Source organism: Podarcis vaucheri, assembly GCF_965113315.1.
Source record: "Podarcis vaucheri genome assembly, chromosome: 2".
Classification (NCBI taxonomy): Eukaryota; Metazoa; Chordata; class Lepidosauria; order Squamata; family Lacertidae; genus Podarcis; species Podarcis vaucheri.
The window spans coordinates 62,825,999-62,839,089 of NC_138760.1; the positions used below are offsets into that span (position 1 = coordinate 62,825,999).

At 47.7% G+C, this 13,091-nt stretch overlaps 1 protein-coding gene across 2 annotated transcripts in view; it reads left to right on the forward strand.

Moving 5' to 3' along the window:
* JADE2 (jade family PHD finger 2) overlaps positions 1 to 13,091 on the forward strand; it is a 149,460-nt gene that overhangs the window by 39,344 nt on the left and 97,025 nt on the right. For both annotated transcript variants that reach the window (XM_082211560.1, XM_082211559.1), the window contains exon 4: positions 10,934 to 11,091. In XM_082211560.1, the coding sequence (XP_082067686.1) occupies positions 10,934 to 11,091 (158 nt within the window). The remainder of the gene's footprint in view (positions 1 to 10,933; positions 11,092 to 13,091) is intronic.

Here is a 13,091-nt window from a genome sequence, read left to right on the forward strand (position 1 = left end):
TTTCTCAAGCCCAGACTTATAAAAGAGTAGGCTGTTAATTATGTTTTTATTGGAAGATGCATCCCGACTGCGTCTGGGCAGTCCAGCTTTGCTCTGTTTAGATGGGGTTGGAAATGTTCTCCAAACAAATGTGGAGGACAGAAAGAGATGCTGGTGTGGAAAGAGGGGGCCCTGACTTTAGAAGCAAAGGTTGCTTATGTTTTTGTACTTTAGCTTTAATTGGGTTATCAGCTGCAGCTTCAAGGCTTAAACGAACTGACCTAAATATTAGATCTCTGTTGGGGTTAAATGTTCCCCCTTCCTATAAAGATTTGGTTTCCAAAGTAACTTCTGGAGCGTTTTAGCTCTGTGTTGAAAGTATAAAACTGCCTTTGAATCATTTATTACTGTTCACGCTGAGCAGTAGTTAGCTTGTCGAGAATAAGCACTCAAAACAAATTAAAAGGCATCTGAAGAAAACACCTGATCCATCTCTGTCCTCATGTAAGATCAGAGAATTTGCTAGAGAGAGGCTGATTAGAGCTGGTGGTATTTGAGTATTATTGCCAGTTTTGTAGATTATCATTTCAGATAATAACATATAGCAGAAGGAAGGCAAAATTATCCATTTTCATTTACAAATGACCCTGAGAAGCGGGACGGCTGTAGTTAAATCAAAGGCTAATTCTTGACAGAAAAACATTATTTGCCATGATGGAATTGTTGTTCTTGTTGCTGTTAGGATGTTATTTCTTTTACCCTCGCAGTGTACATTAGGGGAATCTATAGAAGGAAAATAGGAAGGAGATGGGGGTTGAAATATTCTCATGAGAGCAAGACTCAGCATAGATCTTGGTGTTGCAGTTTCATGTGTCACTGAGAATCTGGTTGGGTTTGGCTGCAGACATTGTCAAGAAAGACAATGGCTACAATTTTGTTTACTATTTTTCTGAATAACCTTTCCCCTTTCTACACCCCCCAAGATGATAACCCCCCATTCTTCTAAGAGAAAATGAAACAATAAAATACATGTATATTTTGTAAGCCACTTTGAATTACTTTTGAGTTATTGTAAAAGAAAAGTGACTAATAAGTACTAATATTATATCTTAAGTCAAGATGGTGATCTGATTTCAGGGAGGTATATTTTGTGGCAAACAGGAGTCCTCTCAGTCTGGGCCATTTCAGAAGTGAAGACTGCAGGGCCTGCTCCCTTCCAGGGCCTTCTCCAACTGGCCCAGGGGGCGTGGCCCAGGCCCTTTCTCCCGGCTATAAAGGGACTCCTGCTGCAGGGAAGCCTCGGACCATCGGCTGGGTGAGGACTGCAGGGCCTGCTCCCTTCCAGGGCCTTCTCCAACTGGCCCAGGGGGCGTGGCCCAGGCCCTTTCTCCCGGCTATAAAGGGACTCCTGCTGCAGGGAAGCCTCAGACCATCGGCTGGGTGAGGACTGCAGGGCCTGCTCCCTTCCAGGGCCTTCTCCAACTGGCCCAGGGGGCGTGGCCCAGGCCCTTTCTCCCGGCTATAAAGGGACTCCTGCTGCAGGGAAGCCTCAGACCATCGGCTGGGTGAGGACTGCAGGGCCTGCTCCCTTCCAGGGCCTTTTCCAACTGGCCCAGGGGGCGTGGCCCAGGCCCTTTCTCCCGGCTATAAAGGGACTCCTGCTGCAGGGAAGCCTCGGACCATCGGCTGGGTGAGGACTGCAGGGCCTGCTCCCTTCCAGGGCCTTCTCCAACTGGCCCAGGGGGCGTGGCCCAGGCCCTTTCTCCCGGCTATAAAGGGACTCCTGCTGCAGGGAAGCCTCGGACCATCGGCTGGGTGAGGACTGCAGGGCCTGCTCCCTTCCAGGGCCTTTTCCAACTGGCCCAGGGGGCGTGGCCCAGGCCCTTTCTCCCGGCTATAAAGGGACTCCTGCTGCAGGGAAGCCTCGGACCATCGGCTGGGTGAGGACTGCAGGGCCTGCTCCCTTCCAGGGCCTTCTCCAACTGGCCCAGGGGGCGTGGCCCAGGCCCTTTCTCCCAGCTATAAAGGGACTCCTGCTGCAGGGAAGCCTCGGACCATCGGCTGGGTGAGGACTGCAGGGCCTGCTCCCTTCCAGGGCCTTCTCCAACTGGCCCAGGGGGCGTGGCCCAGGCCCTTTCTCCCGGCTATAAAGGGACTCCTGCTGCAGGGAAGCCTCAGACCATCGGCTGGGTGAGGACTGCAGGGCCTGCTCCCTTCCAGGGCCTTCTCCAACTGGCCCAGGGGGCGTGGCCCAGGCCCTTTCTCCCGGCTATAAAGGGACTCCTGCTGCAGGGAAGCCTCGGACCATCGGCTGGGTGAGGACTGCAGGGCCTGCTCCCTTCCAGGGCCTTCTCCAACTGGCCCAGGGGGCGTGGCCCAGGCCCTTTCTCCCGGCTATAAAGGGACTCCTGCTGCAGGGAAGCCTCGGACCATCGGCTGGGTGAGGACTGCAGGGCCTGCTCCCTTCCAGGGCCTTCTCCAACTGGCCCAGGGGGCGTGGCCCAGGCCCTTTCTCCCGGCTATAAAGGGACTCCTGCTGCAGGGAAGCCTCAGACCATCGGCTGGGTGAGGACTGCAGGGCCTGCTCCCTTCCAGGGCCTTCTCCAACTGGCCCAGGGGGCGTGGCCCAGGCCCTTTCTCCCGGCTATAAAGGGACTCCTGCTGCAGGGAAGCCTCGGACCATCGGCTGGGTGAGGACTGCAGGGCCTGCTCCCTTCCAGGGCCTTCTCCAACTGGCCCAGGGGGCGTGGCCCAGGCCCTTATTTGGAACAAACTTTTGGGGAAGCTGGGAAGTGTTCTGCAATTGCTTCCCTGTTCCAATGTGTTTTAAAATGTCCTCAAGCAGTCGGTGGCAATTTAAATTTGTATTTCTTTTTTTTTTCTTCCTTTTTTCTCTTGCTGGGGGTGGGTGGGTGTAATGGATATTTGGTTGGGGATTAATTTTAGTGTAATTGTTCTGTTTTTGTTTTCTGTTGTTTTATTGGTTCTGTATAGTTTGTGTTTTGTTTTTAAGGGGTGGGATCAGGGCTGCCTGGGAGTGAGGCCCCAGCCAACACGATGGCTGGGACAAGTTCCACAGGGCGGGAAGCACTGGGACATCCGATCTCGGTGATCATGGGCAGGAGGCGGAGTTACGCTAAGACCAGACCATGTCATTACCGAGGAGGCAGGTTTAGTCGTTGTTTGAAGACTATCCCTGCCTCCGGGTCTGGCCTTGACCAGATGGATACTGGAATCAACAGGGGAAACCCACATAACCTGAAGGTGTTGCTGTGTAATGCCAGGTCAATGGTGAATAAAACCACTGCCATCCACGACCTGATTGTGGATGGAGGATTTGACCTGGCTTGTGTGACAGAGACCTGGTTGAATGAGACAGATGGGCCTGTCCTTGCTGCCGCCTGCCCACCAGGTTTCTCTTACGCACAGCAACCCAGGTCATGTGGGCGGGGAGGGGGGGTTGCAGTGATTTTTAGAAAGTCATTAGTCTGCACCAGGCGTCCTACTGGGAAGACCCAGTTTTCTGAGTGCATGTTCTGGAAGTTGGGCAATAGGGGCAGTACAGGATTCCTTTTGGTGTACCGACCTCCCCGCTGCACCAAGGATTCCCTGTCCGAGCTGCTTCAGGTCGTGGCGGATGTTCTCCTGGAGACACCTAGTTTGGTTGTCCTGGGGGATTTTAACATCCACGCCGACACGACCTTACAAGGGGCCGCTCGGGACTTCGTGGAAAGCATGGCCTCCATGGGGCTGTCCCTGAATAAGTTGGGCCCAACTCATAGTCATGGACATGCCTTAGACCTGGTATTCACCTCTAGCGACGTGGGTGATCTGACACTAAGTAAAAATGAAACCAAAGAAGTGCCATGGTCAGATCACTTCCTGGTGCAACTGGACTTCTCCGCGACCCTTCCCCTCTGCAGGGAGGTGGGACCAATTCGGATGGTCCGCCCCCGCCACTTAATGGATCCAAATGGTTTCCAGAGAGTGGTAGGGGATGCTTTATCCCATGTTGATGGCCTTTCAGCTGACTCCCTGGTGGCCCGCTGGAATGCGGAGTTAACCAGGGCTATCGACTGTCTGGCTCCGAAGCGCCCTCTCCGATTGCATGGAGCCCGGACAGCCCCGTGGTTTTCTTCGGAGCTGAGGGCGATGAAACAATCGCTGAGACGGCTAGAGCGTCGGTGGCAGAAAACTCACTCCGAATCTGACCGGACACAGGTAGAGCTCAACGTCGAGCCTACCAAGTGGCGATAGCGACGGCGAAGAAGACTTTCTTCACCGCCTCTATTGCATCTGCAGAAAATAGTAGCAGGAGACTCTTTCAGGTGGTCCGCAACTTAACGGAACCACCTTTACCATCGGGGCCTTGTAAAGACCCCAAGATCTCCTGCAACGATTTTGCAACGTTTTTTGCAGATAAAATCACTCATATTCGGAAGGAGCTAGACACCACCGTGGGAGCAGGGCTGGGGCGGGAGAGTGCTAGAGCCCTGTCTGGTCAAGTTGCATGGAATCAATTTCAATCCGTTACCCCCGAGGATGTGGACAGGCTGCTTGGACGAGTGAAACCAACCACCTGTCTCCTTGATCCTTGCCCATCCTGGCTTATAAAAGCTAGCCGGGAAGGGCTGGGCGATGGGCTCTGCGGGGTGGTGAATGCTTCCCTCTGTGAGGGAACATTCCCAGATCCGCTGAAAGAGGCGGTCATTAAACCGCTTCTTAAAAAACCATCTTTAGACCCGGCCAGTATGGCCAACTATCGCCCAGTCTCAAATCTTCCATTCTTGGGCAAGGTGATTGAGCGTGTGGTTGCTGAACAACTCCAGGCACGCCTGGAGGATGCGGACCATTTGGATCCCTTCCAATCAGGGTTCAGGCCTCATCATGGGACTGAAACTGCCTTGGTCGCACTGGTTGATGATCTCCGGCGAGCTAGGGACAAAGGTGAGAGTTGTTTCCTAGTTCTGCTGGATCTCTCAGCGGCCTTTGATACAATCGACCATAACATCCTTCTGGACCGTCTAGAGGGGTTGGGAGCTGGGGGCACTGTTATACAGTGGTTTCGCTCCTTTCTCCTGGGCCGTGTTCAGAAAGTGGTGGTGGGGGATGAGTGTTCAGACCCTTGGGCCCTCACTTGTGGGGTGCCTCAGGGTTCCGTCCTCTCCCCCATGCTTTTTAACATCTATATGAAGCCGCTGGGAGAGATCATCAGGGGGTTTGGACTGGGTGTCCATCAATATGCAGATGATACCCAGCTCTACCTTTCTTTCAAATCAGAACCAGTGAAGGCGGTGAAGGTCCTGTGTGAGTGCCTGGAGGCGGTTGGAGGATGGATGGCGGCTAATGGATTGAGGTTGAATCCTGACAAGACAGAAGTACTGTTTTTGGGGGACAGGGGGCGGGCTGGTGTGGAGGACTCCCTGGTCCTGAATGGGGTAACTGTGCCCCTGAAGGACCAGGTGCGTAGCCTGGGAGTCATTTTGGACTCACAGCTGTCCATGGAGGCACAGGTCAATTCTGTATCCAGGGCAGCTGTCTACCAACTCCACCTGGTACGCAGGCTGAGACCCTACCTGCCCGCTGACTGTCTGGCCAGAGTGGTGCATGCTCTAGTTATCTCCCGCTTGGACTACTGCAATGCGCTCTACGTGGGGCTACCTTTGAAGGTGACTCGGAAACTACAACTAATCCAGAATGCGGCAGCTAGACTGGTGACTGGGGGCGGCCGCCGAGACCACATAACACCGGTCTTGAAAGACCTACATTGGCTCCCAGTACGTTTCCGAGCACAATTCAAAGTGTTGGTGTTGACCTTTAAAGCCCTAAACGGCTTCGGCCCAGTATACCTGAAGGAGCGTCTCCACCCCCATCGTTCTGCCCGGACACTGAGGTCCAGCGCCGAGGGCCTTCTGGCGGTTCCCTCATTGCGAGAAGCGAAGCTACAGGGAACCAGGCAGAGGGCCTTTTCGGTGGTGGCGCCCGCCCTGTGGAATGCCCTCCCATCGGATGTCAAGGTGATGGAAAACTACCTGACATTCAGAAAACATCTTAAGGCGGCCCTATTCAGGGAAGCTTTTAATGTATGATATTTTAATGTTTTTTTGGTTTCTGTGGAAGCCGCCCAGAGTGGCTGGGGAAACCCAGCCAGATGGGCGGGGTACAAATAATAAATTATTATTATTATTATTATTATTATAAAATCTGCAGTCAACAAAGAGCTGCAGAACATCACAGCTTTGTGACAAGTGTAGTTGCATGAGTCACCTGCAAAAAGGCAATGTGTGAAGTGGTCTTTCTTCAAAACAAGGTCTGCTGTAAAAGAAAAAAACGTTTAAGCTTGTAGACAGGTAAGAGCACTTCCTTTGTGTCCAGCAGCTGCAGAATGTTCCTAGGTATTATTACTGGGAACTAGGAGCATTCTTTCCAGCTTGCTGAGAGACCTCACTTCTGGGAGAAGAAACAAAGACCTTTCATTAGCTCAACAGATACAGTGTTGATTCATACAAATACCAGCCAGGAAATCCCCTACTCATAGTGGAGGTAGACTCCATGCACATGCTTACCACCACAGTACACACATACATCTAGTTCCCTGTGAGCCTTCTAGCTTGAAAACAGTGTACTGTACAGTATAAAGTTTGAATAAATTGGGCGGTATGTATACTTACCTTTTATTGGTTCGCAAGTACACCTGGTGCAGATGTTATGGATGCCCTATGCATGTTGTTGGGGTCTTGTAACCCACCACTTACAAGGGGTTCCCAAGGCTGATAAATATATGAACGAAATTGCCTTCAGGACCACGCTAAAATGTGGGCTTTCAAAATTTCCACTGGCGCTTGTGCACACTTCTGTCTCAATCAGGCCATGCAGAAAAGTTAAGATGGGAGAAGTCAGAAAGCGAAGAAGCTTCCACCACTTCTAGCAACCATCTGCACCACCTTAGTTTAAAGACAGAGGGTGGTATTCACCTGCTCACCCCCCATGTGCCCCCTGAACCTCCAGAACAGCAGGGGAGTCGAAGAGTGGGATGTTTTGCCAGGCAGGCTGATATGCTTGTACATGGTATTGAATTCTACTCAGAGTATTTATGTAAACCTGGGACACTTTCTTTCAGAGGGATTATTCTGTATTTACTAGTAATGTACTAGAGTGCCATGGATTTGTAGTATTCATAAATAAAAATACAAGCTGAGTCCTCACCAGCTTGTAAGAACCACCCTAATTATTATAAGTGGTATATGATCTCTCATGAACTTCCTCAAGGCATAGTCTAAAAAAGTAAAAGGTGACCTGAGTTACCCAGGCTAGAAAGATTTGCCTGGTTCTGTGGCAGCATTCAAGTGCCACACTCTACTTAACATGTGGGTGAAACACAATCATCTCAGCTGAAAGACATCCAGCAAGAACTGATATGACTTTCTGCTAACCTTTTGTAGGCTGTACAACAGTTGTGCCATGAGAGTTAAACGGGTCAGTTTTTTGTGTTTCTGATCATTAGTAGATTATATGGTTGGGGTCTTTGGCTGCTGTAAACTAATTAATGGCATTTTTCTTAACAATGCTACAATTAGCTTGGTCCTTTCCCAGTTTGCTTTTGGCATAAACTCAGTGGAGACTCAAGAAGCATGCTTGTAGTCATGCTTACTTCTGATAACAAGGCAATGCAACCTTTAGTTTTGTGGGGTTGCTGCTGTGTTTTAATCCTTATTTTTAACAGTCTTGATGGTTGCTGAATTGGGCTCTGATTTGAAAAGAATGCTTTCTAAAGATCCAGGTGTGGGAGGGTGGTGGGTTTTTTTTTTCTTCCCCTGCTCTGCCTGCAATAATATATAAAAGAGTAACATGTATGAGAATCAGGTGACTGCAGTTGCACTGCTGCATTTATCTGGACCAGCCATTCAATTACAAGAAAGAAAACATCAACATGCCCTAGGAAAGGCTAGCACAGTGGAAAACCTGAGTCATTTCAGTTGCTAAATTAGTTTTAAATTAAATGTTTCTGAGGCCGCTGTACTAAGTTCACCCATTGTCTGGAAAAAGGACAGCGTTTGGACTTTTGCTCAAGCAACCGGTGGCTTCCATATTAATGTGGAGTGCCATATGAAACTTGGATCACCTATTCATCCTCTGATTTACACAGAAGTAAGATGGGGCAACTTTTCATTTGATACATGCCAATTTCAAATCATGCTCAGAGTTCTGTTTATTTTTATTTTCCTTGATACAGTCGAGGAATAAAGGCAATGACAATAAAGAGAAAGATCAGCAATGGAGCATAGCAATTTGCAGTGCAGTATTATACAGTTAAAGTAAATACAACCAGAACAAAACTAAAAGAAGGAAGCAGTGGGTGGTGGGAGGAAGAAAAGCGGGAGGAGAATAGGTCCTGGCAGAATCTGATGGGCGTGTGCTTCCTTCAAACAGTTTCCAGTACAACTCCCAAATGCTCAAGTGTGTATTCTCTTTGTGCCCCCTACTGAAGGTAGCTTTCCCCCCATATGGTGCCAGAGTAGATGAGCCCTCTGAGCGATTGTGCGTGTGGTAGGAGTGGAGAGATATATGCTCTTTCCACTAGTCTTTGGACCAGCAACAGGGCACTCAAAGTCTAATTACTTTGCTCCTCTGTCAGGACCCACAGCACTGCAGGATAACTGAACATAGCGTGAGCATCCAAGAATTTTGGGGATTTTCCCAGGACCAAGGCAATGTGGATAATCCCCTCAGGACAGAGATCAGTCTGGGTGGCATGTTCATTTTTATCACAGGAACCTTGCCCCACAGACTCTGGGGTAAACATTTCCACCATTCCCAGTCACGCTGTATTTCCTTGATTATATGCATAGGTTTGCAGTTGACCAAGGAGTGTGGTGGAGTCTCCTACTTTGGAGGTCTTTAAGCAGAGGCTTGACAACCATATGTCAGGAGTGCTCTGATGGTGTTTCCTGCTTGGCAGGGGGTTGGACTCGATGGCCCTTGTGGTCTCTTCCAACTCTATGATTCTATGATTCTATGACCACGTTGCCACTATCTCTGGGAACTAGAATTCCCAGATATGCTAGTTTAGCGGGACACAAACCGAAATTCCAAGCCTTGTAAAAACTGTGGGGCAGCACATCATCAAGGGATACAACTTCTGGTTTGGACCAGTTCATGCTGTATCCTGAGAGGTGTCCAAAATAATGGATGTGAGTTGTCAGTAAGTGACAGAGGCTCAGTGACATTCGTTTGAACTGGAAATGCTGTCTACCTCACCATAGAGGACATGGGCACTAGCTTTTTAGATTTCTTCCTCTGGCATCTCACTGCTGCTTTTTGTTCCCTTGTGTCAAGGAGGAAGGGATTGGGTGACATTCAGCTGAATATTTTTTCCTCCTCTCTCCCCCCGTGGAGACCCATTTGATGAGCAGTGTGGCAGCCTTAGTTAGGACATTCTTCAGTAATATCAGAACCTATCTTCCCCTCTTTGCCTTTCTTTCTTGTCAAGCTTCTTCCGTTATTGGGAGCGGATTGGATAGGCCCAACTGTTGGCTCAGTTTCGCTCTTGTGTGTCCATTTTAGAGCATTTCGTTATACTGTAGAAGTGTGTCACTGTGCATTAGTCTGGCTGGGACACTGGAAATCCACACTTGGCCAAGAAGCCCTCTGGGTGGCCCTGAGGAAGTCACTATCAACGCAGACTTCTTAATAAGGTCCTTATGAAGCTAAAACATCTCTCTGAACTCCCTAGAGAGCACAGGGGTGGGGCACATTCACTCATAGGCAACCTTCTGGGTTGCACTGCAGCAGTAGGTAGTGCCAGAGGCAAAAGTGGGAAGAGCAAAGGAAGCAGCGCACCTCTGTACAGTGACTCTATTCCAGCTGTGTAAAGGCCACAGAGTTCTGTGCAAGCAAGAGGCATTATTGCAGTTCAAGACATATTGCAGGCAAATGAAGGCACTTGAGAAAGACATGGAGTTGGGTATATGTTAATGAATCTGCAACAAGTAACTATGGATTATTCTCATAATGGATGTTGGAGGGTTTTTTTGAGATAAAGTCTTCATACTGGGCTGGAGGAAGACTATTCTTGACATTTAGTGATAATAACAACTGGAGACCCCCTTTTAGACTTTTTGTGTCGAAATGAAAATGAATGAACTTGGGGTGTCTGGGGTTGAAGATTGGAAAATAATGTGATAACAATAATTATGTGACAAAATATTTACAATATTTCAGCTGCTAGTAGCACCACCAGTATTACTACTACTACTACTACTACTGTTAGCAAGAAGTCAAAATCCTTTATGCGTCCAAGCTAAGCGTATGCATCTTTTGAGGAGTAACTCTGCTATTATTTGACTTTTTAAAAAAATTCCCTGGAACAGTTCACAGCATGTATATGCTAAAGGAGATGACTCATCAGAGAAAACAGTTTCAATCAGTCAATCTTTGTGGGTTAGAGTGAATAGCTGGGAAATTTCAAGAAACTACAGAGACAAGAAAACAAACAGAAAGTAGGGTTCAGTGAAGCTACCCTGCAGTACTAATTCCAGTAGTTATCTCCATGAGTGAGACTGTGCTGACAAATGAATTCCTAGTGAAGCAAGTACCCATAAGTCCTCCTGGGATACAGAGACATTCCCTTCAAAAATTATTTGTTTTGCACTTCCAACTCTTCCTTCAGAGTAACTTGCACATAATTGGTTCCAAGTTTCCTTGACAGGGGTTCCTTTTCATAATGTTCAGTACTGATGTAAGAGCTCAGCATGTATATAGGAGCTAACTTATTAGCCACATTTGCTTTTGTGTATCTAATAACTTCCCTTAATTATCCAAGGCCTGAAGAGGTTTCCCCCATATATACATGGTACAGCCAGGTGGTAGACATGAATTTCTACTCCCAAAGGCCAAGTAGAGTGCCAAGGATGTGTCCTGCCTCTCACTGTCCCACTCTCATCTTCTTCTCCAGGTTTTTCGTACCGATCTGATAACAGCTATGAAAATCCCGGATTCTTACCAACTGAGCCCAGATGAGTACTACATCCTTGCTGATCCCTGGAGGCAAGAGTGGGAAAAAGGTGTTCAGGTGCCAGCAAATACAGAAACAATCCCTGAACCAGTGGTTAGGTAAGCCTGATGTTCTTCTGTTTGTGAGATACCTTCAGTTGGTTTTTCCCCCTCAGAGAGTGCCATGTTCTGCCTCCTATGATTCAATGAGGAATCTTTACATGATCCCAGTTGTATAGGGTAGCTTTACGGGGTTAACTTTTCCTGTGAGGGAGTTAAGAATCAGGCCCAGTGTCACCATGTGGCATCCTCCAATAGCTGTTATGGTATCAACAAACTGCTTTCTGATGTAGGGCTGTTTGATATCCCCGAGAGAATCTCATTTCTTATTTGACTCACTTGGGTTCTGAGCTAGAAGGCAGAAACAGCATTAACTTAGCTGTGCTGCTGTTGGAATAGGATCAGTCCCAGCTTTAACCACTGCACCAGCAGAAAATCGGATTGCAAGCATGAAATGGTTCAAAGGAGTTAGTGGTTAATGAGAGGGTTTATGTGCACCTGAAAATCTACCTTGGGTATGATTTTTCCTGAGGTGGCAATCCAAAACCTGCTTGCCTGGGTTAAGCCCAATTGAATTCAGTAGGACTTGCTTGTTACTAGACATGATTAGAATTGTGCTGTTACTCCAGATAATTTGAGTGGATTTTGGCTGCCAAAAGCCTACTGCAGGTTGCATTATATGGAATGCTGTTGGGGGATAATAAATCCCAGACTATTGCTATGCTTTCCACTCTCCTGATCTTTCCTATTCTGATGGCTTTGCAAAGTCACAGGACAACTATGGTAAGTTAAAGTCAAGTGTGTTTGAACATATGTGATAAATGTTCCCCCGTCTCACCAAATTCTGTTTTCAAAGATTTTCATAAATCCAAACTGGACAGAACTGCATTCTATCTCCCTGTTTTCAGTTTCTTTCACTGATACATTACATAGCAGGGATGTCCAACAGGTCGATTGCAATGTGTCCCTGGTCAATCCCGGGACCCCGATGCCCCCCAAAAAAGCTCAACAACTTTGGCTCATCCTCATTTTTTTAATAGTGGGAGTAGATCGCAGTCTCTTGGAAGTTGGACGTACCTGTTATATAGGGTCACTTGAAACTCTGAAATTGTTCTCCATGTATTGCACATTTGACCATCCCCAGGAATGCATTCTTATAGAAACCATAATGCGGTCCAGGCTGCCTGTACATGCAGCTTCAGGGAAGTAATTGCCACAAGGACACAATTTTCCACTGGTTATCTGGCTTTTTCCTTGGGCATCCTGTGACTCCTCATGGATGAGGCTGACTGTGAGACACCCCAAGATTTTGAGAAGTATTGTTATTGTTGGGACATATTGGCACAACATACCTAAGTGAGTGGCTGGTGCTGAGAAGTTAATGGTGTTGAATAGGCTTTTGTCTTTCCTTTTTCATGGTATATCTTGTAGATCAGATGTTTATGGCTTGGTGTTGCAATAACCCGGCTTAAGACTTTATGATAGAATACAACTCTTAAGTAAGTAATTGTTCAAGATTCTGCAAAAGAATTCTGGCAGAAAACAGTTCCAAACCCAAATCTCCCATCTCCTGGCATCCTTATTAGCTTCTTATTAAACGCCGAAGCCCAAATGGAAACGGTCCTATTTAAATTAATTCAAGGCTGCTCTTGCACATGATGTACTGCAAAAGCAACTGACTAGCATTTGAGCAGGCTTTGGCCAATAACATCCCTGCCTCTGCATTTTGCCATTTCTTTTTTCTTCCCTGTGTCTTTTCAAGTCAACTTTGATATTGATATCAAAGATCCTGGGGCTTTCTGCACTTAAAAGATGTTACATGTAATTCTGAAGCCCACTGTTAATCTGTGAAAATCAGTGCGTTGAAAGAGCTCAAGAGGATTTTAAGCACATTAAGGTGTTTTCAGATTTCATGCAGGAAATTCCTCCCCTTCCCCCCAAAAAAGGATGGAAATATTTCAGTAAAGTCAATAACTGCCTGAAGCACAGCTTGTCCAGCAGTGACAGCAGCAACAGCTGTTGGTAGAGGAAAGTTATGAAATAAACTTTTGTGCACTCAT